This window comes from Sciurus carolinensis, chromosome 10, assembly GCF_902686445.1.
Source record: "Sciurus carolinensis chromosome 10, mSciCar1.2, whole genome shotgun sequence".
Lineage (NCBI taxonomy): Eukaryota > Metazoa > Chordata > Mammalia > Rodentia > Sciuridae > Sciurus > Sciurus carolinensis.
In genome coordinates this window covers 66,767,348-66,791,552 of record NC_062222.1, presented here as the reverse complement: position 1 = coordinate 66,791,552, position 24,205 = coordinate 66,767,348, and the positions used below count along the sequence as shown (strand labels likewise).

The following is a 24,205-nucleotide window of genomic DNA, read 5'->3' as shown; positions in this document are numbered from 1 at the left end:
GCTATCCTGTTACTGTGACTCCTTCAGAGTTGGTAACATTGCTGAAGCCTACTAAAGACTTAAAAGTGTTGCCATGAGAGGATCAGAAAGAAATATACTTTTATCCTCAAAAAATGCTGAGTGTTTCTTTTGTGTGTTTATTTAGTTTGTGGGTTGAGGTTTTGTCATGATCTGTAAAACATAGCATATGGTCTTAACAAATCAGGAGAGACTGCAAGTGAAAATGTGTACCATGACCTGACTGTTCCCACGTAGGGCAACAGAATAATACTCAGGGAAAGAAGTGAATGGGGCAATCATTGGCAAGTTGGCTTAACCTAGAAGTAGAATCTAGGAGATTATAGTTCTACTAGGACAAATCTCTAGCCTGAATCAGATGGATGCAGTTTTTTTTTTACTTTCAGAGAAGAAAAGAGAATAAATTGGATGTGTGTAACCATGGTTTAATTTCCCTGTAGTCTTTGCATTATCGAACATCTGCCTTTGAGGCTGAAAGTGTTCTTGTGGTGAGGCTGGTTTGATGTCTGTTTGGTGGTTGATGTGTGATGGTCCAGGCATTGGTTTACCTAGAGCTTGATCAGACTTGGAGTAAATGATAATTGGAATTTAGACATGCCCTACTAAGCTGTGGTTAAAAACAAGACCAAGAGTGATGCTATTAAGGCTTTTGGGCAAGAAAGTAGCTATTAGATCAGCTAGATGACAGATCAGTGCTCATCAGGACAGTGGAGAGAAACTGTCCATAGTGTTATTTTAGGTGGTGCGCTAGCATCTAGGCAGGAGGGGGTACTGGTTAGCAGCAGATCAGTTGTGAAAAGGCAGATCTCAGTCATGAGTGAATGAAGGTAGGTTCCAGGCCCAAGGAAATGGAATATCTGCCCAAGTCCTGGAACTGGTACAAGATGGAAATTTGGTTAGAATAATAGTCTGAGTCACCTGAGCTCCCCTGGGAGGGGTTCCTTACACTTTGCAAAGTGAAGATGAGGCTGTTTGTGCTTGGGGCAAGACTGACTTGAGAAATAGCTTTCTGAGAAAAGCAGTATAGGAGTCACAATATTTTGACAGTCTTACATGCCTGAAAATGGACCTTTTTCTCCCTCTCCTCATACTTGATTCATGCTTTTGTGGCTACTGTAGCTTTGGTAGTATGTTCTGAAGTCAGGTATAGTAGTTTTCTTCTTATCTCAAGATTGCTTTGTCTATTTGGGGTCTTGTGTGCTTCCATACAATCTTTTTTTCCTATTTCTATGTATATCATTTGTGTTTTGTTAGAGATTGGATTGAATGTGTAGATTACTTTGGAGTATGACATTTTAACAATATTAGTTTTCCAATATATGAACATGGGAGGTCTTTCCATTTTTGGGGGTGTCCTTTTTGGTTTCTTTAATCAGTGTTTTTGTAATTTTGTAAATAGAGTTCTTTTACCCCTTGGTTAAATGTTTTCCTAGCTTTTTTTTTTTTTTTTTTGTAGTGATTGTAAATTAGACTGTTTTCTTGATTTCATTTTCAGATAGTTTGTTGGTGAAGATAGAAAAGAAAAATCTACCAATTTTTGTATGCTGATCTTGTATCCTGCGGTGTTACTGAATTCATTTATCAGTTCTAACATTTTTTGGGGGGGGGATGTAAGCTTTTCTATATATAAATCATGTCATCTATGAACAGAGGTAGTTTTATTTCCTCATTTCCAATTTGGATGCCTTTCTTTTGCCTAATTGTTCTAGCTAAAACTTCTTGTAGTATTTTGAAGATGAGTGGTTAGAGAGGGTATCCTTGTCTAGATTTAGATCTTCCAGGAAATACTTTTACCATTTTCTTTTTTGGTATGATGATAGCTATAGTCTTGTCATATATGTTCTTAATTTTGTTGAGATAGGTTCTTCCTGTACCTAATTAGTTGAGAGTTTTTATCATGAGGGGATGTTCCATTAAATTTAGTGCCTTTTCTGCATCTACTGAAATGATCATATAGTTTTTGTCCTTCATTCTGTTGATGTGGTTTATCATTTGTTGATTTGTATATGTGGAATCATCCTTGAATCCTTGGGATAAATCATTCTTGATCATGGCATGTTATCTTTTTGATGTACTGTTGGATTTGGTTTGCTAGTGTTTAAGATTTTTACATCTGATCATCAGTGATACTGGCTTATAGCATTTTTGTTGTGCTCTTGTCTAATTTTGGTATCAGGGTGATGCTGGTCTCATAGAATGCATATGGAAGAATTTTGTTCTTTTCATTTTTTTTTAACAGTTTGAGAAAATTGACGCATGTATGTGTATGTATATATGTGTGTTTAAAGTTTGGTAGAATTCAGCAGTGAGGCCATCCAGTCCTAGACTTCTTTTTTGGTAGACTTGTTACTGTTTTAGTGTCATTACTTATCATTGCTGTATTTAGGTTTTCTGTTTCTTCATGTTCTGTCTTGCTAGGTTAAATATATCTAGATATTAACCAGTTTCTTCTAGGTTTTCCAATTTGTTGGCATATTGTTGTTCATGATAGTTACTAAAGGTCCTTTGTATTTCTGTGGTATCAGTTTTTAATGTCTCTCTGTCTCTTGACTTTTATTTATGAGTCTTCTTTGAGTCTTTTTTTTTCTTAGTTTAACTGAAAGTTCTTCAATTTCATCTTTCCAAAGAACCAACATTTTGTTTCATTGATCTTTTGTGTTTTATTTTTATTTTTTTTAGTTTCCACTTTATTTCTGCTCTGATATTTCTTTCCACAAATTTGGGGATGGATTTTTCTTTGCTTTTATAATTCCTTGAGTTGCCTTGTTAGGTTGTTTATTCAGAGTCTTTTCTCTTTTGAAATGTAGGTGCTTATTGGTAAAAATTTCCCTGTTAGCACTGTTTTTTACTGTATCCCATAGATTTTGGTATGTTGTGTTTCTGTCTTCATTTGTTAGAAGAAGTTTCTTGATCTCCCTTTTGATTTCTCTATTAGCCTATGGCCATTCAGGAGCAGCATATTTTGTAATTTCCATGATTTGTAGACTTTTCAAAGGTTGTTTTTTTCTTTATTTCTAATTGATTCCATTATGGTCAGAAAAGAAACATGATGTTATTTAGATTTTTAAAAAATTTTTTGAGATTTATTTTGTGGACAAACATGTGGTCTGTCCTGGGTCATGTTCCATGTACTGATGAGAAGAATATGTATTCTATAACTGTTGAGTGAAATGTTCTATATATGTCTGTTGGGTCCATTTGTCCTATAGTATAGGTTAACTTAACTCTGTTGCTTTGTTGATTTTTCTGTCTGGATGATCTGTCCACTAATGAAAATAGTGTGTTAAAATCCCCAACTATCTGTATTAGTGTCTATCTCTCCTTTTTAGATGTAATATTTTCTTTATTATATTTGAGTGGTTTGGTGTTGGTTTTATATATATATATATACATATATGTATATACACACATATATACATGTATATATACACACACATACATATGTATATAAATAAATTGTGTATATAATATACACCTTCCCACTAAATTGATTCTGTTACCATTATATAATGTCTTTCTTTGTCTCTTTTACACTTTTTAACTTAGTCTGTTTTATCTGATATAACTATATAGGTATAGATAGGATAGTTCCTGTTTGGTTTCCATTTGTATGGAGTGACTCTTTATATCCTTTAACTTTCATTCTATATGTGTTTTTACTGGTGAAGTAATTTTCTTATAAACAGCATATAGTTGGGGCATTTAAAAAATTTGTTCAGCCAGTCTGTATCTTTCAATTGGGGGATTTAATCTATTTACATTCAAGGTGGTTATTAATAGGTAACAACCTACTCCTGTCATTTCATTAATTGTTTTCTGGTTGTTGTGTATAGCCTTGTGTTTTCTTCTCTCTTATTGTTGATCTATGTGGTTTTCTGGTTTTCTGTGTAGTCATAAAGTTCAATTCCTTTCTCTTTTTTATTTACAATTAGGTTTGTACTTCTGTGTTTTCCTTATGGTAGTTATTGACCTTTTGCTCCTAGATGGAGCATTTCCTTATGCATTTCTAGCAGTCTAGTAGTTAGGAGTGCCTTAAATTTTTGCTTGTCTGGGGCAGACTTTGTTTCTTAATGATAGCTTTGTGGTGTATAGTACTCTTGACTGTCAGTGTTTTCTTTTGTCACTCTGAATATATCATCTCATTCTCTCCTGGCCTGGCCTGCAAGGTTTCTGCTGAGAAATCTGCTGTTACTTTAGTGACGATTCCCTTATATGTATGCATGTTTTTACATTTTGCTCTTAATGCTTTTAGAATTCTCTTTGATTTCTGATAGATTGATTTTAATATGCTTTGGATAGGACGTCTTTTGAGTCTAATTGGAGTTCTGGATATACATCTCTCCCAAGTCTTGGGAAGTTTTCAGCTGTTAATTTGTTAAATGTGCATTGTGCATGTTTCTCCATCTCTTCCTCCTCTGGAATCGACATAATGTAAATATTTGTTCACTTAATCATATCCCATAGGTCACATCAGTTTTCTTCACTGTTGTCCCTTTTACCCCCTGACTGGGCTAATTAAAATGACCAATTTTCACTTTCAGAAATTCTTTTTTCTTCTTGATCTAGTCTGTTGTGACTCTCAACTGTATTTTTTATTTTATTCATTTAATTATTCATCTGTACAATTTCTAGTTCTTTTTTTATATTATCTGTTGTATTTCTCATTCATATCACATCATTTTCCAGATTTCATTGAATAGTCTGTATTCTCGTTTCTCACTGAGCTTCCATAAAATCATAATATCAAAATGCTTTTGAAGCATTTTGTAAGTTTCCTTTTCTTTAGAGCCTGTTACTAGAGAATTATTGTATACCCTTAGAAGTGTCATCCTTCCTTGCTTTTCCATGTTTTTTGTGTCTCTAATTGATGCTTATACATTTAGTACACCAATTTTTATGGACTAGAAAGATACTTTTTCCCATATGTGGGTACTAGTGTTTTGGTTGTCTGAGGCTATGTTAGTGTCCTAGACTGTGGGTGTTTGTGACTGTGGTGGTATGGTGTTTTTGTTGGGATTGGGCTGCAGCCTGTCAGGTGGGCATGGGCATGTTGGGCTGTGTGTCACTTTTCCCTTTGTGCAGTTCTTCTGTTTCCTGGGCAGCTGGAATCTCAGCCTTTTTGCTAGGCCTCGGCTCTGAGCAGTTTAGTTGTAGTGCTGCAGCCTTCTATGTGAGTGAGTGGCGTGAGAATGGAGATGTGCTGTGGCTTTCAGGGTGGGATGCACTCTAGTAGTATGTGTGGTTACGAGCACACATCCATTTGACCAAATTTTCGCAAAGACAATCCTCCTGTCTCCAGTATACATACAAGAATGTGTTCTGGAACTGAAGGGAGAAAGGTGATTAGAATTTGGATATTTCTGAGGATAGGAGGAACATGTGTGGGGGTATGTTTCATTCTCACTGGCAGAATTTCATGCAGTGACACTACTTATAGGAATATGTTTCATTCCCACTTACATCTGGGCTTCTCTTATTCATCATCTCCAATTAATAAGCATTCAGACTTTTCCCTGGATAGAGAAGCACCAGGCATATGGCTGAATAGATTCAGAGAACATCTGGGATGTATGTGCTAATCTAAATTGATAGCATTTGGAAAAATGTAAAGTTTATAATCTCTACACATATGCAGATTTAGTGGTTCTCTTTAAAAAAGAAACTGTTTAGTACTGGAGTGGGAGTAGACAACTGCCTACAAGGATGATTATGTGTAAGGGTAGCAATATAACCTGTTTCTAGGATATACATTTTCTTCCTTTGGTTTGATCTCTTTCAGAACAAATTGGAGCTTTGGCAGATCAGCACATTATTCATGTGGCATGTGGAGAGTCCCACAGTCTGGCCCTTAGTGACCGGGGCCAGCTGTTCTCTTGGGGTGCAGGGAGTGATGGTCAACTAGGACTCATGACTACTGAGGATTCTGTAGCAGTGCCCAGGTAAGAATGCCACAGAAGGAATCTGGGCTTCAAATCTCAATTGTTTTAAAAATTACTTTCAGCTTGTTGCTATGGCAGACTCCTTGCTTTTGTTCTGTTTATTTTATTGCTATTTCCTTTGTGCCACTGCTGTGCCTTTATATTGCTGTAGCACAAAAATTGTGATTACTTGCAGAAATGTCTGTCTCTGGTTTACAAAGTGAGTTGGTCAGAAACTGTACTTTATTTGTTCTAGTAGCCTGGTTACTAGCTGATTTCCTGAATTAAAAAGGCATCTTTTCACATCTTAGATTTATCAACCTTTAATTTAAAATCACAAGTCTGAATTAATTATTCAGTTAAGTACTTTAAAATAGAATCATAAGACTGACTCTAATATGCCAAATTACCCTTAGCATTAAAAATAGCTAAAACATCAAATATAGATTCTTTAATATAAAAATTAATACAGTGGTTTTGAATCTCTTAGCCATTTACTTCTAAATTTTAGATGATTTAGCTAAGTATCTAATAGATGCTTTATCATTTAAGAAAATACTGAAAATAGTGAAGTTATTTTCAGATGGACTTATGGGGGGTAGTGTCTGTTTATTGAGGGTTTTTAATGATCAAAGAGACTGTTCATTTTCTTCATTTAATTTCAGTTCTTTTATTCTACTATATACCCCACACTTGGTGTACCACATCCCTGTATATTAGTACTTGTTATGTTCTTTGTGTTTGTTTCTTTACTATCTAATTTTAGTTCAGAACTCTGACTTCTTGATGGCAGGAGACATGTATTATTCATTTTAATATTATCATTCCTAAGAATGCCTGGCCCATACGTTGCTCAGTATTAGTTTAATAAATGACCTGTTCTCCCCTTCTTATCTCCTTTTTTAAGGACTGTATATTCTTCCCCTTCTTTTTTGCCCTTCCTAAGTTTTTCTCCTTAATTAAAAACTATTTTAAGAGAAAAAGGAACATGGAAGCAAGAGTGATTTATTTCCTGATTTTAAACCAGTAATATCTTAGATTATTTCTTCCAAAAATTAATTTGGAGAGTGGCAGTAAGGAAGGAGGGTTGCTATATTTTAGTTAAATTGTGTGTAACATTTGGGAAAAAATTTGATAACATTAATTTCAAAAATATTTCATTTGTTGGTGACCAAAGACTCAATTCCGGTTTTTAAATGGCATTTCATTTCTAAAAATAAAGTAATCTGTGTTATAGTAATAATTTAATTTTCATTAATCATGTTAAACTATGAAACTTCTAAGACTGATTTGTATAGCTTTACATTATAACTTAATTGAAATACAATTATTAGTAACTGTGGGAAGTAACAGTTTTGAGAAAAAATAGCCTTAGATTTAATATTGGTTCTGTTATTTATAAGTTGAATAACTTTGGGTAAATTTAACTTTTCTAAGCCTCATTTTCCTAACTTAAAAATGGAATTTTGTTTACCTCATGGAGTTATTGGGAAGATAAAATGAGACGAATAGGTAAAACATAGTATGTGTTCATATTGTACATACCCCTCCTCTCCACCTCCAGGGTGCAATTTTTGTATTTATCTTTGCCCTTTTGACCAGTTTCCCTTCCATAACTGTGATCTTGAGGGTTGTTACAGGATGATGTTGATCCAATAAGAGGGGAAATTAGTTGTGGGGATTTTGTGTGGAAACTGAACAGGAAAAAGGACTGTTGCTGCGTAGCAACTCCTAAAACACTTGGGAGTAATGCATTTTTAAATTCTTAAAAGCAGTGAGATTCTATAAACTATTCATACATATAATAACTTTGAATGTCCAGGGAAATATTCTGAGTAAAAAAAGCCAGTCCTCAAAGCTATATGATTTCATTTCTATAACATTCTTAAAATAACAGAATTTTAGAAATGGAGGCTAGATTAGTGGTTGCCAGGATTTTAAGGATGGGGAATGAGACAGGGGAGGAGTGGTTATAAAAGTGCATCATGAAGAATCCTTGATGATCTGTGAACCAACACAGATGATAAATTAATACATGACTGCAGGTGTAGCTCAGTGGTAGAGCACTTGCCTAGCATGTGTGAGGTCCTAGTTTATATTCCCAGCTTTGCAAAAGGAAAAAAAAAATACATACCTTAATTTAAAAAAATTTATTGCAAAAAACAAAAAAAACAAAAAAAAAAAAACCCTGCTAACAATCATCTGAATAGTTGGAAAAAAATGGTGCCAATAGACTTGCAGGATGCAATATTGTACCTTTTGGCCATTGTGAATAATGCTGGTATGAATGTGAGTGTAAGGTATCTCTTTGGAACTATGCTTTCAATCCTTTTGGATGTATAACTAGAAATAAAATTGCTGGATCATGATAATCTTGTAGTTTGTTTCTTTGGTATTCGGGATTGAACCCAGGGACATTTTATCACTGAGCTGTCACTAGCCATTTTAATTTTGTATTTTAAGACAGGTTCTCACTAAGTTGTTCAGGCTGGTCTCAAACTTGTGATCCTCCTGCTTCGGACTCCTTAGCAGCTGGGGTTATAGGTGTGCGCCACTGAACCCAGTGGAACTATTTCTGATAATTGTGTTTGTAAGTGAATGTCCATTTTAGGAAAGCCTTTTCTGTTTCAGGTTAATACAGAAGCTGAACCAACAGACCATATTACAAGTTTCATGTGGCAATTGGCATTGCTTGGCTCTTGCAGCAGGTAATGTAGTATTAAATATATGCCAATGCTGTGAAATTTTGAAAATGTTTTTCTCCTGTACTTAATTTGCATTAATCTAGCTCTAAACCTTTAACGGGTTAGGATCTCTGCATTGGTCTTGAGCAGTCACTGTTCTCAGACAGCCTTTGCACATCTCATCCTTTCTCCAGGGTGTGGAGGAAGTATGTGCTTATCATTGCTACCCCAGCAATTGAAGGGGAAGATGAATTAGAAGCAGGATAATACCTAAGTGTTCTTGAGAATATAGAAAACTGGTTTGTTTTGGTTTTTATGACTATAGCCTACTCTCAAGTTCCATTCTACTGTGGAGCCCCCAAATAAATGTAAAAGAAGGAGTTAAGAGAAACCTGTCAGCAAACAACACTGTAGTCTGTTAGAAGAAACCTGTCATTACACGTCCTGTTTAATCATTTGCATAGTAGTCTGTGTGGTCTTAGCCTGAATCTCCTGAAGTTCTAGGTTTCTTAGCTAATTCAACTTGCTTAATAGATCTAAGCCTGGCAGTTGGCCTGTTCAAAGTTGAATTTACTTACTTAATGTACTTTTGTATAAGTGTCAATAATACTGTCATGTCAAGTGGGAGTTTTGATTTTAATAGTCTTATAAGCATGAAGTGTTCCTGCTCCTTTGCTCTTGGGTGAGTTTGGGGTGTGTGGGATGGCAATTTACAAATGATCCTAATAACTGGATTATTTTTGTATATGGAACTTGTATCCTTTTTTGTAATATTCATTATCTTGTTCTTATTTCAGATGGCCAGTTCTTCACATGGGGAAAGAACAGCCATGGGCAACTGGGCCTAGGGAAGGAGTTCCCTTCCCAAGCCAGCCCACAAAGGGTGAGGTCCCTGGAGGGCATCCCGCTGGCCCAGGTGGTTGCAGGGGGTGCTCACAGCTTTGCCCTGTCTCTCTCAGGAGCTGTTTTTGGCTGGGGGATGAATAATGCAGGACAGCTAGGACTCAGTGATGAAAAAGGTAGGTAAACTCTTTACATGTACCTCTTTAATTCAAAGCACATTCATTTGTTTAATCATGATTCTTGAGGTTCTGTTATGTGTTGGCTCTATATTAAGTACTAGGGGAGCAGTAGTGAACAAAACAGAACATCTCTGGCTTAGTGGAGACTATTGTGGTGGGCAAACACAAATGGTGAACTCATAAATATATGATATGTCAAGGGTTTGCAAACAGCAAACTAGTAAATACATAGGATGTGAGAGGATTAGAGAGCAAGCTTCGTACTTTATATAAGGTGGTCAGGAAAGGCCTCTCTGATAAGAACTTGTTTGAGCAGAGCTCTGTAGGAAGTGGAACATGTAGCTATCTGCAGGAGGAATACTCCAGCCAAAGGGAACAGAATGTGCAAAGACTGTGATGTGGGAAGATGTGTGATATGTAGGGAGAAATGGGAGGAGGGACAGCTGGAGGTCTGAGAGATAGTGTCAACCCTTTATGATCAGGTGAGGATTTTGACTTCCTCTGTTATTGAGAGGGGAAGACTCTTAAGTGTTGGAGGAGAGGAATGATCCCATTTGACTGTTCGCTATTGGTAAGTCAAGGGGGAAGACCAGGTTGGGGGTAGTGGGAGTAAAGTCTGATTTTTGTGCACTGTTTGAAAATGACCTATTTGTTTGTGTATTGTTGGATGTATGGCGTAAAACAAGGGAAAAGCTAGAAGAATACACTGGGAGGTGAGAAGGGAGTGGGCAGAGTTAGAAAGTGGTGGGAAATCATAAGTTAGCTTTGTGATACATTAGAATTGAGATCTGTTGGACATCTGTTTTAGTCAGCTTTTTCACTGCTGTGATTAAAAGACCCTGACCAGAACAATCATATAGGAGGAAAAATTTATTTGAGGGCTCACAGTTTCAGAGGTCTCAGTCCATAGAAGGCCAGTTCCATTCCTTGGGTTTCAAGGTGAAGCTGAACATCATGGTGGAAGAATGTGGCAGAGGCAAACAGCTCTCCTGATGATCAGGAGACAGAGAGAGAGTCTCCACTCAGTGATAAAACATTGATACATCTCAAAGCTATACCTCCAGTGCCCATCTCCTCCAGCCACAACCTACCCACTTTCAGTTACCACTCAGTTAATCCCCGTCAAGAGATTAATTCATTGATTGAGTTAAGGGTCTCATAACTCAGTTGCTTCTCCTCTAAACCATCTTGCATTCTCACACTTGAGCTTTTGGGGGACACCTTATATCCAACCCATAACAATATCCAAATAGAGATGTAGGCAGGAAGGGGGACCCAAAATTCATGCTATGATAGTTGTGTGTATTTCATCTGTAAATTAGTAGTAGTGATATTCTAATACTTCATTTATCTTATTCTAGATCGAGAGTCTCCTTGCCATGTGAAACTTTTACGAACCCAGAAGGTTGTCTATATTAGTTGTGGAGAAGAACATACGGCAGTCCTCACAAAGGTAAGGACCTTGGAGGACTCTGCTTTAGTGCAGGGTGTGGGATAGGCAATTAAAATAGATTATTTTAGAGTAGTGATTATGTTTAATTACCGTATTGTGTCTTGAATTTGAATGCTGTCTTCAGCTTTGGTTTTATTGTTTTCCAAAGGACTAGGGAAAAAATTGCTTTCTTGTATCTGTGTTTATCTCTTTGGTAATTTTCTACCATTTAAAAATATTTCAATATAAAAAATGAAAAAAATAGTTCAATGTAATAACTTAAACATTTACATATACACACACACACATATATATTTATATATGTATATATAAAAACAGTATCTTGTGTTCTTTTAAAATAGGTCATTTAAATATGTAAAAAAATCCAGGCACAGTGGTATAATCCCAGCAACTTTGGAGGCTGAGGCAGGAAGATCACAAGTTCAAAGTCAGCCTAAACAACTTAGTGAGCCCTTGAGCAACTTAGTGAGACACTATTTAAAACAGACTGGGGATATGGCTCAGTGAGTAAGAGCCCCTGGGTTCAATCCCTGGTACCAATAAATAAATAAATAAATAAAGTAAAATAAAATAAATATGTAAAAAAGAAATAGCAATTTAATTGTTTTAAAAATCATCAACCTGTTTCTTTCATTTCCAAATTATTACATTCTAGAAAGAAAAAATTATTTTCATATTGAGCAAATACCATTACATATTCACTTTAAATACCTTAGCATTTATTCAAATACAACTTTTTTAAAAAACCTTACTTTTCAAGGAGTTTGCCTAGTACTTAATTTCTTTCTTTGTTTTTGGTCTGTTTAGTACTGAGAATTGAATGAGGGGTTCTCCTACTCTGAACTACATCCCTAACCCTTTTTCCTTTTTATTTTGAGACAGGGTCTTACTAAGTTTTCCAGGTGACTTCAAATGTGTGATCCTTCTGCCTAGTAGCTGGGATTACAGATGTACACTACCATGCCTGTTCTCTTAATATCTCCTCGTTTCTCTTTAATTTCACCTTCTAACATGTCATTGTGCTTTTAAACAGTTTCCAAACTTTACAAATGGCACACATTCCCTTGAGAAGGACTGTCTTTGTTCTGTACAGACAAATTTACTTTTTATTCTTCTCATTATTTAAGTAATGTTCTCCGGAGATCATTTTGGCCAAGTATCAAGTGAGCTTTAGTGTCTTGCATGGACCATTCTGATGGGGATTTCGTATACAGGTTTCAGAGGCAGGTCCTCAAACTTAGAGATACAATAATGTCATATTAACATTTGTTCCTTGTTAGAGTGGAGGTGTGTTCACCTTTGGTGCTGGTTCCTGTGGGCAACTTGGACATGACTCCATGAATGATGAGGTTAATCCAAGAAGAGTTCTAGAGCTGATGGGCAGTGAAGTAACTCAGATTGCTTGTGGCAGGTGAGTGTTCCTCAGAACTTCCTGATACCTACTAAGATCCAGAAATGGATCTTGTTCTTATAGTGATGGAGAATGTGATGACACTTAACTCAGTCATTTTAAGAAATCTTTACTGCATGCATACCTCTGGTGAAATTTGAAGAAAGTCAGCTCTTGGGATGTAGCAAGGAAATGTTTTAGATAAACAAAGCAACAGGGAATAATAGGCTTCTTTTGGAATAAAGAGTAGCAGGATGTGGGGAAGAAATGAAGAAAGGAGAAAGTCCCACAGAACTTTTTGAAAATTTTGTCTGGGCCTATGCTGCTTTTTCCCTTTCACCCAGATGGCAGCAGCCTTATTCAACTTTTCCCACAAGTTGCCATCCTCCTCATTACCTGGAGTATCAGAGAAGGAGAATATTATGGAGAGCCAGCCACTGAAAAAAAAAAAGGAGAGCCCCACATTGTCATGGGGGAGGTTCCATGGGGCACCCCTAGGGACTCCTGTGCTCTTATTTGGAAATTAAAGGTCAAAATCTGAGACTGTGTCCCTATTAGTAGACACTATGCCAATGAATTATTTTTCCACAGACAACACACTCTAGCCTTTGTGCCTTCTTCTGGACTCATCTATGCATTTGGTTGTGGAGCTAGAGGTCAACTAGGAACTGGACACACTTGTAACGTTAAGTGCCCATCTCCTGTGAAGGGTTACTGGGCTGCCCACAGTGGACAGCTTTCAGCCCGAGCTGGTAAGATTTACACTGGAATTTAATTATGTTTTAAATGACTAAAACAAATATATGTATGTTTGTTTTTAACATATTTTGAATTTATATTTCTTATTGACCTTGAAGTCTTTTGAAGGGAATGAATATGAAGTTTTTTTTAAAACATTAATCAACAAATATTTCAGTTCCTGCTATGCATGAAACTCTGAGATCTTAGAAAGTAAATAAAGCACAAAATGTTAGCAGCAAGAACCTTGGTGATAGTGTAAAAGTTTTATTGTTAATAATGATGGTTAACTATTTATTGAATGTTTAACCAAATTCCATTATTATTCTAAACCTCAAAACAACCTACTAGTGGTTGTCATCTCAGTAGAGGTGAGAGAACTGTCTTCAGGAGGGTCAGTAACTTTCCCAAAGTTACGAAGATCCTGGAGGCAGAACTTGAACCAAGTTCTGCCCCATTTGAAAAGCCTATGCTCTTAGTATTTGTATTGCGTTAACCTCCACTTTGCTATTGGTGTTTTGGTCATAGCATGACATGATTTTCTTTCATGTCTTTTTAATTTTTTTCTTCTCTTAAAAATATTCAGAATTCTCATTTGATTGGAAATTAAAATAAGGCAGTTGTTCATATTGAGTACTGCCTCGTCTTTTTTCTTTCTTTTGTTTGTGGTACTGCTGGGGATTAAACCCAGGGGTGCTTTACCACTCAGCTATATCCTCATTCCGTTTTACTTTGTGAGACAGAGTCCTGCTAAGTTGGTGAGGGCCTTGCCAGGTTGCTGAGGCTGGCCTTGCACTTGTGATTCTCCTGCTTCAGCCTCTCAAATCTGGGATTCCAGACATGCACCACCACACCTGGCGCAACGGCCTCATCTTCAAATCATATATCCAGAGATTGAAATGGAAGAGAAGAGTCATTAAAAAGAAGTATAATTTAATAGTTTATTTTGATTTTGAAATCTATAAACGAACACATTTCTTGTTTGATCAGTATTTTTAAAAAACAACAATCATAAGTTCCCTACCATATTTAAGAAATTTAAGAACAAGGACTGGGTCTTTTCATCTTTGTAAACCTAGCATATAGCACTGGGTCTGGCATAATGTTGCCACCCAATAAATATGTGTGAAATGAATATATAAGTGTCTGAAAATGCATTAGAATTTAAATAATATTTTTTTGTGTGTGATGTTCACAAAACAAAAGTTTGGTGTTCTCTTCCCTGTCAATTATAAATGCCTTTTTCTTTAAGGCATTATACTTGTCTTTGGAATAAATCCATGTATTTAAGAAATAATCCAATTTAGTCAGGTATGGTGCATGCCTATAATCCCAGCTACTTAGGAGGCCAAGGCTGGACTATTACAAATTCAAGGCCAGCCTGGGCAATTTAGTGAGACCCTGTCTCAGGATAAAAAAGTCTGATCATATGTAACTCAGTAGTAGAGTGCTTGTGTAGCATATACATGGCCCTGGGTTTAATTCACACACAATAAACAAATACATCAACTTAAGAAATGCAAGTGTTTTGTAGATTAACTTGAAACCACAAATTTTGAAGTTGAATTACAACTTGACCTATCTTGTTTGGTCCTGAATTTGTGCTGGATGTTTGACAAAATGATTTTATAAATAAATATGTAAGCTTGAATTTATTGTGTAAATGCTGTGACTTTAGGAAACCTCAGGTAATATGGGAGCACAGAAGAAGACATCAGAGAGTAGTCTGGTTAGAAGAAGTGTGAGCTGTGTCTGACAGGGTGATTTGGAGTTAGCCAGATAGAGGACTGTGAGGTGTAGCAGTGGTGGTCCCAGGAAGTGGCACAGTTCCAGGAGCACCATTCAGATACTGCCCTAGGGGGTGCCCCTCGAAGAATACAGTGTGTGCCGGGGTGTAAAGGAAAGAGGCATGGAGATACGAAGCAGTGTGGGATATTAACAATAAAGTAGTTCATTGTATTAGTGTTGATGTGTGTGCACGTGATGGGGGATCAACCAGGGAGCATGAAATAGAGGTTCTTTTATTGCCAGATTCATCCTGAAGTGGCTCGGGTCCACCTCAGATGTGGAATTATTTGTTAGGCATATGCTACCATTTATAGTAGTGCCCATTTTAGATTTCAGGTCAGTGCCATGATAGAGTTAGCATGAAAAATGGAAATGAGGTCAGGATTAGCTGGCAGTAAAGCAGGGGCGGAGATAGAATGGAGGGTACTGTTTTATATATTTATTTTTAATTGCAATAGAAATAATACTGGACAGTGAGCCAGGATAAATGGTTTCTTTTCTAATGTGATTAATATGGATAAGAAGCCACTCTGATGCATATTTTGGAATATTAGAAAATGGATCAAGGAGAAACTTCAATTATTGAAAAATATGCTCTTGGAATTTTTTTTGGCAGATCGCTTTAAATATCATATTGTTAAGCAGATCTTCTCTGGAGGAGACCAGACTTTTGTACTCTGCTCCAAATACGAGGTAAAATTTTCTTTTAACTATCACTTGGGGGTGAAATATTGGTGAATCAGTGTTTATTTTAATAATTATATGAAAGTGGTATTAGTCTTTGTTTCTACCTATTTTATTAATATAAGCAAACAACCTTAAAGAAATTATCTTCATTTGGTTCCTTTGAAGTGTTAATAATTTTCTGCATATAATCATAGAGTTCTAGTTTATAATTTAAAATTATTTTTATCCATATTTATTCTAACAGAAATTTAAGGAGGCAGAGAGAGTTTATGCTTGCTTTCTCATTATTTGACTTTTCATTTCTTTATTGTTACGTGGCAACACATTCTAGGTGTTTCAGAACTTGGTGGTTTCTCTGATGTGATTGAGTGTAAAATATAAGATACCACAATATTCGTATATCTTATTTATAATCTGTTCATGACACCACACCAAGATTTCCCTTTTTCTTGTATCACTGTAGTGGATAGACCAGGAGAATGATGTTAATATCTTTCAAGGTTTGGGGTAGAGTTGCATGAGAATCCAAGAATCTGTGAAGAGGATCTATTTCACTCGTTCTGGAAGTCTAAGGAAGCATTCATCTTTATTAAGGAAAAAAAAAAAAAAAAGAAAAGAAAGGAAGGAAGGAAAGAGAAAGGAAGGAAGGAGGGAGGAAGGGAGGGAGGGAGGAAAAGAAAAGCCCCATAGAATTGTTTGCAGCCTTCACTTTTTGCCCTATTCATGTTCTTCTCTCCTCACCCCCACTTTTATTCAAGAAGCATTTTGGTAGGACCAACTCCGTTGTGCATTGAAGGGGCCCTTACTGATGATAAAGGAATCAAAATTGGTTGGGAAGAAAATGAGCAACTATGGAAAAAAGGGCCCTGTCCCCATTTGTCTCATATGTTGCCAACTTTAAATACACAAAGTTCTTGTCCTCCAGTTATTATAGTTATTTTAATTTTATAATTCTGGTAGAAAAGGAGCTGGTGAAGACTGAGGCTGCAGGTTGGATGGCTGGAACTTAAATTAGCTATTTTCCAGATCAGGTGCCTGAGGAAGACTGTTTAGTGCTGCCATCTGGGGTGATGTGGAATTGCTACTTTGACCTATTTTAAGCCCAGCTTTAAAGATGAGAGAGAAATCCTGAGGAAAGCTGAAGTTGTTCTTTGTTTCTTCTAGATGCCTCAAAAGCAAAATTGAAAACAAAGGATTTCAGTGTAGTAACTTTTTTTTATTTTGATTATTCATTTCCCTAAGAAACTGACTTGAATAATATTTTATAACTTTGATTTTTTTGTGATATTCAACACAAAACTTAGTTTCATTCCTTTTGTAAATATAGAATCTGATCTGTAGTTTAAATTCATTAACATTGTTAGGTATAGAAAACTATCCATTGATGAAAACACAGTAAAGTGTCATAAGGCAGTGTTAGAGAAACAGAGCAAGTTAAATAAACAACTGGTGCCAGGCGTTGTGGCACACGCCTGTAATCCCAGCGGCTCTGGAGGCTGGGGCAGGAGGATTAAGAGTTAAAAGCCAGCCTCAGCAATTCAGTGAGGCCCTAGGCAACTCAATGAGACCCTGCCTCTAAACTAAAGGCAAAAAAGGGCTGGGGATGTGGCTCAGTGGATACACCCCTTGGGTGAAATCCCTGGTACCAAAATTAATAAAGAAATAACATAAATAAATAATTGGTAATAGAGGTATGCATTAAAAACTCAAGACAAAAAAGATAAAAGCAACTAAAAAATGGACTATTTCTTAAGAAGGTGTTTTTCTTTTTAAAACTGAAACCTGTACACATTTACTTAAACTATTTACTGTAGGTGTTTAGATAAAGACTCATAAAATTATGTGCTTACCTAGTTACCATATCAGAGACCAAGAAAAGCATTTGAATAGTGATAACCTCCATTTTTTATAAAGTGCTTACTCTTTAATTAAGAACTTGAAGTGGAAGAATGGAAGAGAGGAGTTAACAGGTTAAATGTCCTTTACCAAAAATGCTTGGAACCAGAAAAAAAGCATTTCAGATTTTTTTCCTTTTTTTTTTTTTTTTTTTTTAAGTGTGGTATATTTGTATGTACATAATGAGATCTTGGCAATGGGGCCCAAATCTAAACATCACTTGTTATAGATAGTCACATGAAATTAGGTTCTTCTCACCCTGCATAAAAGTCAAATAAACATCGATCAAAAACTTAGGAATTAGACCAGAAACCTTGCAACTGCTGGAAGAAAACAGGGTCAACACTCCATCATATACACAGGCACCAACTTCCTAAACTAGGCCCCTAAAGCTCAAGAAATAAAACCAAGAATTGATAAGTGGGATACCATCAAATTAAAAAACTTCTGCATGGGAAAGGAAATGATTAAGAGCATGAAGAGAGAGCCTACAGAATGGAAGAATCTTTGCTAGCTGCCCCTCTGACAGGGTATATAAAGAACTCAAAAAACTTAATACCAACTGCCGGGAAGGTGTGGAGGACATTGTGGAGTCTTTTGGCCAATCATGTGAGGTTTCATACTGTTGGAGCATGCATGGTTACCCCAACTCTATCTACGTTTGGTGTGGCTAAACCAAGAAAGAAGGCATATGGAGATTTCTACAGAGATTATGAGTCTATGAAAGATTTTGAGTAGATGAAGAAGGCTGGTATCAAAGTGCTAGGTGATTTTGGAATATAAAGAATTTTTTGGATTGAGTTCCTTAGAAGTTGGTTCCTGACTCGTGTTTCTGAACTGTAAAGTGTTCAGGAATACATGGGCTAAGGAATAGTTTTTCTTAGTAAAAAATAATTAACAAATGATGTGGGTAGGGGGAACTTAACACTAAAACCCCCAGATAACCTAATCAATAAATGGGCAAAAGAACTAAACAAACTTCTCAAAAGAAAAAGCACAAATGGCCAACAATACATGAAAAAACATTCAACATCTGTAGCAATGAGGAAAATGCAAATCAAAACTACACTGAGGTTCACCTCCACTCAGAATGGCAATTATCAAGAATACAAGTAATGTGGCAAGGCTGTGGGGAAAAAGGTACACTGTTACATTGTTGGGATCACAAATCAGTACAACCACTTTGGAAAGCAGTATGGAGAGTCCTCAGCAAAACAGGAATGAGGGATAGAGGAAAGATGGCAGACTAGTGGGAAGTGACTTTTCTCATAGCTCCATGACCTGGGACACAAACAGCAAGAAAACCTCTGTGGGGTAAGTGAAAAAAAGCACTTCACAAATTGGACAGAGAGCTTTGAAGGCTGGGAAATTTGGGGTACAGCAGACAAGGATAAGGAACAGGATTGGAGCTGAGCTCCTAGCTCGTGTGGGGAAATTAGTATATAAGGTCAGAAAAGACTGAAAAGGACTGGGAAAGTTTTGGTGTAGAGAATCCCATGATTGGAGTGGCAAACTGCCCTGGGCTATTCGACTTATTAAACTGGTGCTTGAAAGTCACCCAGGTCTGCCTGCTGTGCACGGGGGCCCAAGCTAGAGACATTTTGGTACCTCGATGTGGCATTGGCTCCAACTCAGACTGGGAACTTAGATCTGTGAGTTTGGGGCTGAGTCCAATACATGAATCTGGCAGATGTCAACCATGAGATCTAAACTGAGCCTAGCAAATCAGGAAAATTTTTGGCATGGAGACCATTTTGCCTGGGTATAATATAGATCAGAGAGGCCAGGTAAAGCCTGTCTTCCTTGAACCTGGCAGCATGCAGGACCAGCGGAAGGCAGCGGCTGGAGAATCTGAATGGACCCAGTGACTGAGCACAGTGCTCAGAGACAGTCCTTGGGAAGCCAGAAAGGGTGGAATTCCCAAACAGCTGGCAAAGGACTGATTCACCCTTCCCACAAGTGGTGCCCTAGGCTACAGTCCTAGAAATGCATTGATTCATTAATACCCAATAGGTCCCCACCCAGTAAAACACCTGGGGCAGTACTAGACCCAAGTCCTACCCCTGGGAGCTTCACTTTCAGAAACACAACTCATAGAACCCAGCGGCAACTATACTCTGGAAGTGAAGGATATTCCATAGCTTCTCACACTCTCCCACTGACAAGGGAAACTGAAAAATGAAAAGACAGTTTGGCACAGACAGCATGCATAAACTCTCATTGACAATTCTGTTTTTTTTTTTTTTAATGTGTACTGATTGATACAGGATGAACATTTATATCTTCGTACACATACATATTTGTTTCTGCTTTTTTGTTTTTAGCATTTCTTAAAGGTAGTTATTTTTCCACACTCTGATTTTTTAGGATTAGGGTTTTTGATTAGTATATTTTGATTGATTTTCTCTTATCTCTTATCTGTTAAACAACCCTGTTTCCCTATTCCTCTTTTTTCTTGCTCCCAGCCAAACTCTGTGGTTCTCCTTTTCACTCTTTTACTTCTGTTTTTTTTTTTTTTTTTTTCTTTTCCTCCTTTATAAGCATATCTTACATTGACTCTGCCTTTGCCCTGTTCACCTCTTGGGTCTACAAACTCTTTTCAACCATTCTGCCCCCAGTCTCTTCTTCTTTCCTCTTAACTCTTTCTTTAACTGGATACATACATATTCATAAGAGTTTATTTTTTCTCATTTCTAGCATTTTTTTGGAGGCATTTACTTTTCATGGATCAGTATTTTGAGTATTAAGATGTTTGGTTAGTATATATTGATTTTGTTCTTATATTCTTTTATTTCTATTTTTATTTTTAAATTTTTATTTTATACATATTTTTCCTCTCATTTATGTTTCCCCCAACTCTTTCTCTCTTTCTAACAGCCAGTCCCTATTGATCTTTTTCACTTTTTCTTTCATTCTGTTTTTCTTTTCTCTCATCCTTCCTCATAATCTTCACATCCTACATCACTTCTGTTCTATCCCTGTTTACCATTTGAAATTTTAAACCCTTTTGTAAATGTACTGGTTTTTACAATGGGCAAAACTGATCATATCATATCTGATTATCCTGACAATCAACATTGTAGATATTATAGCAAGAACTAGTTGGCTTAATGCTGTAAATTGTTTGCATTGGTTGTTGTTATTATCTGTCTTCCCCTAAATTGTGAGGTACTGGAAACTTTCAGGTACACTATAAGTCCACGGGCTAGACTCAACTCTACTGCCTCAAAACCAACTGTTAGATGGGTAGACACACAAACAACATTGACAAAGCAAGGAACAAATCACCCCAAACAAACCAAAATACTTCAAGAACAATCCATTGACACCACAGTGGAAGAAATGTTAGAAAAGGAGTTTAGAATGTTAATAGTTAAATTGATCTGCACAATAAAAGTATGATATAAGGGAAAAAAAACAGGAAGGGAAAAAATACAGGAAGTGAAAGATCACTTCAATAAAGAGAGATTCTGAAGAAAATCAAGCAGAAATCCTTGAAATGAAAGACTCAATAAACCAAAGTAAAACTTCATTGGAAAGTATCGCCAATTGACTAGACCACTTGGAAGACAAGAGTTTCAAGTAATGAAGACAAAATATATAATCTTGAAAATAAAGTTGACCATGGAGAAAAGGTGTTAAGAGACCATGAATAGAGCTTTCAAGAAATATGGGATAACATGAAAAGACTAAACTTAAGAGTTATTGGAATAAATGAAATCTTGGAGACAGAAACCAAAGGAATGCAGTCTTTTTAATGAAATAATATCTGAAAATTCCCAATCCTTAAGAATGAATTGGAAAATCAAATACAGGAGGCTTATAGGACCTCAAATATACAAAACTACAACAGATTCACACCAAGGCACATTATTATGAAAATTCTAACATACAGAATAAGGATAAAATTTTAAAGACTGCCAGAGAAAAATGACAAGTCTCATTTAGAGGAAAACCAATCCAGATCTCAGCTGATTTTTCAATCTAGACCCTCAAAGCTAGGAGGTCTTGGAAAAATATATATCAAGCTCTGAAAGAAAATGGATGCCACATAAGAATACTGTATTCTGCAAAATTAAGCTTCAGAATTGGCAATGAAATAAAAAGCTTTCATGATAAACAAAGTTAAAAGAATTCACACCTAGAAAACCTGTATGACAAAACATACTCAATAAAATGTTTCATGAAGAAGAAATGAAAAATAAAAGTGAAAACTAGCAAACACTAAAGGAAAGATCAATCAAAGGAGAAGCTAATTCAAGTTAAAAACCAAAAATAAATGACAGGGAATGCAAATCACATCTCAATAATAACCCTAATGTTACTGGCCTAAACTCATCAATCAAAAGACATAGATTGGCAGATTGGATTAAAAAACAAGACCCAACAATATGCTGTTTCCCAGAGACTCACCTCATAGGCAAAGACATCCACAAATGGAGTTAAAGGATGGAAAAACACATATCATTCACATGGTTCTCATAAATAAGCAGGAGTTTCTATCCTCATATCAGATAGAGTGGACCTCAAGCCAAAGTTAATCATAAGGGACAAAGAAGGTCATTTCATATTGCTTTAGGGGATTAAACATCAATAAGACATAATCATTAATATTTATGCCTGAAACATTGGACCATCTACAAACATCAAACAAACTCTCCCCACATGTCCCGCGTGGGCAAGGGAAAGGGTTCCTATCAGAGGGATGAGCTGGCTGTAAATTAATAACTAAGAAATTTACTTAAAAGAAAAAAACGCACAGGAGACAATTATCTTTTGAATCAGAAAGCATGATGAGCTGAGTCATGCTAAAGAGTCTGGTTCTAACAAAATGGAGGAACCCACACTCCAAGAATTTATAGTGGTACAGATCCAAGGGGTACCAGGAGGAGCTTCTTCCCTGAGAAACAGGATCAGGTGGAGTTAAGCAAGCCATTTTGCTCTAATGGGTCATCCCAGCAGGGCCTGCAAATTCCAGTGGTGAGCCATTGCGCAGAAACCACATAAACCAGGCAATCTGGAACAGTCTCTTGTGATTGGTTATCAGTTCGTGAGAGCCAGATTTCCATGTCCGATAACTTGACCAAGCCTGGTTTTATTTGCTGGTCATGGATGGTGCTCCACACAAACTCTTCACAATTTCAAAAATCAAGTAGATCACAACACAATAATACTGGATGACTCTCTCACCCAAACAAAAACTAAATAAATAAGCTATAGAACTAATTAATTTAGGCTTAACAGACATATATAGAAGATTTCATCCATCAGTGACTGAATACACTTTCTTCTCAGCAGCACATGCATCCTTCTTTAAAATAGACCACATCTTAGGCCACAAAGCAACCCTTAACAAATAGAAATAGAAAAAAATAGAGGTAATACATTGCATTCTATAAGAACATAATGGAATGAAATTAGAAATCAACAATAAAATAGAAAATATAAGCACTTCAGATTTTGAATTTATGGATCAAGGATTCTCAACCTTCAGATACTCCTTTGCTACATTTGATTCTAGTTCTTGACAATTTAGTGAATGTACACCACAGTCTATCCTTTACCTTTCCTCTAGTTCTCTGGATAGGATGGAAGAGGGAACATGACTGGAATGTTGGGAGTATGTATCTGTCTCTCATAGCCTCAAAGCCTGTTGGCTGACTTAATGCTTATTATTATTATTAGTGGTAGTAGTAGACAATGATTTTTGACTTTGGCTACCCATTGGAATTACCTGGGAGGTTTAAAAAATGGACATCTAGAGATTCTGATTTAAATGGTATGGAGTGTGATTTGGTCATCAGGAATTTTTAAACCTCTCCTGGTGATTGAAAGTCCAGCCTCAGTAGAGAAACACTGACCTAGAGCAATTTTTTCCCCCTTTGTCCTGAATGTATATAGAAGGACTGGTCGGCTGGGGTTGTTGCTTAGAGGAAGAACACTTATTAGCATGTGGCAGGCCCTGGGTTTGATTCCCCCACACTGGGAGGGAGGCATGGAAAAATGATGCTGTCTTGCTTAAGTGATTTTAAGATTGTATTTCACCTAAGACATAAGAAAATAATTCCATGTCTGTGTTTTTGTAAGTATGTGTTTCTGTTGCCCCTTTGAATGGGGGAACTACTTAAAATTTACATAATAGTGACTTTAAAACCCCAAGTGGAAAGAAAGGCTGTGTGTGCGTGTGAGTGCGCGCGTGTGCGTGCACTCTCACTCTGTTGACTTCTGTGTACTTTTTATGTAGTTCAGTATCATTTTTGTTCTCTCAATATGTCTGTGGCCATTTTAGTAGAATGATTAACAAGAACCAGGTGATCAAAAACTTCGTCAGGCATCTCTGATGAATTATATGCTGTTTTCTTTCTTCTTATAGTGTTAACTTACAGCTATAGGAAAGTAAATTTATTTCAAAATTTATTTTTTGTTTAAATACACAAAGGAGAAAAAAATGATGATTCTGTGAATGAGTGGATGTTTGCTTCGCTCTTACTTTCCCCCTCTTTAGTTTTGTCAAGCATAGGAGGTATAAAACATCCCACCAACAACTTCTAAGATCTAGATCATGAACAAAGTTGGGAGAAAATAAGCTGAAAACAAGCAATTTTAGAAAG

General features: G+C 36.4%; 1 protein-coding gene across 6 annotated transcripts in view; it reads left to right on the top strand.

Annotated features, from left to right (window-relative positions):
• Positions 1-24,205, top strand: part of Herc3 (HECT and RLD domain containing E3 ubiquitin protein ligase 3) — a 116,050-nt gene that overhangs the window by 37,746 nt on the left and 54,099 nt on the right. For all 6 annotated transcript variants that reach the window (XR_007110427.1, XM_047565678.1, XM_047565680.1 and 3 more), the window contains 7 exons: positions 5,798-5,957; positions 8,568-8,644; positions 9,418-9,639; positions 11,004-11,095; positions 12,376-12,506; positions 13,077-13,237; positions 15,628-15,704. Coding sequence is in view for 5 of the 6 variants with exons in the window: in XM_047565678.1 (XP_047421634.1) it covers positions 5,798-5,957; positions 8,568-8,644; positions 9,418-9,639; positions 11,004-11,095; positions 12,376-12,506; positions 13,077-13,237; positions 15,628-15,704 (920 nt within the window). In the remaining variant the exon portion in view is untranslated. The remainder of the gene's footprint in view (positions 1-5,797; positions 5,958-8,567; positions 8,645-9,417; positions 9,640-11,003; positions 11,096-12,375; positions 12,507-13,076; positions 13,238-15,627; positions 15,705-24,205) is intronic.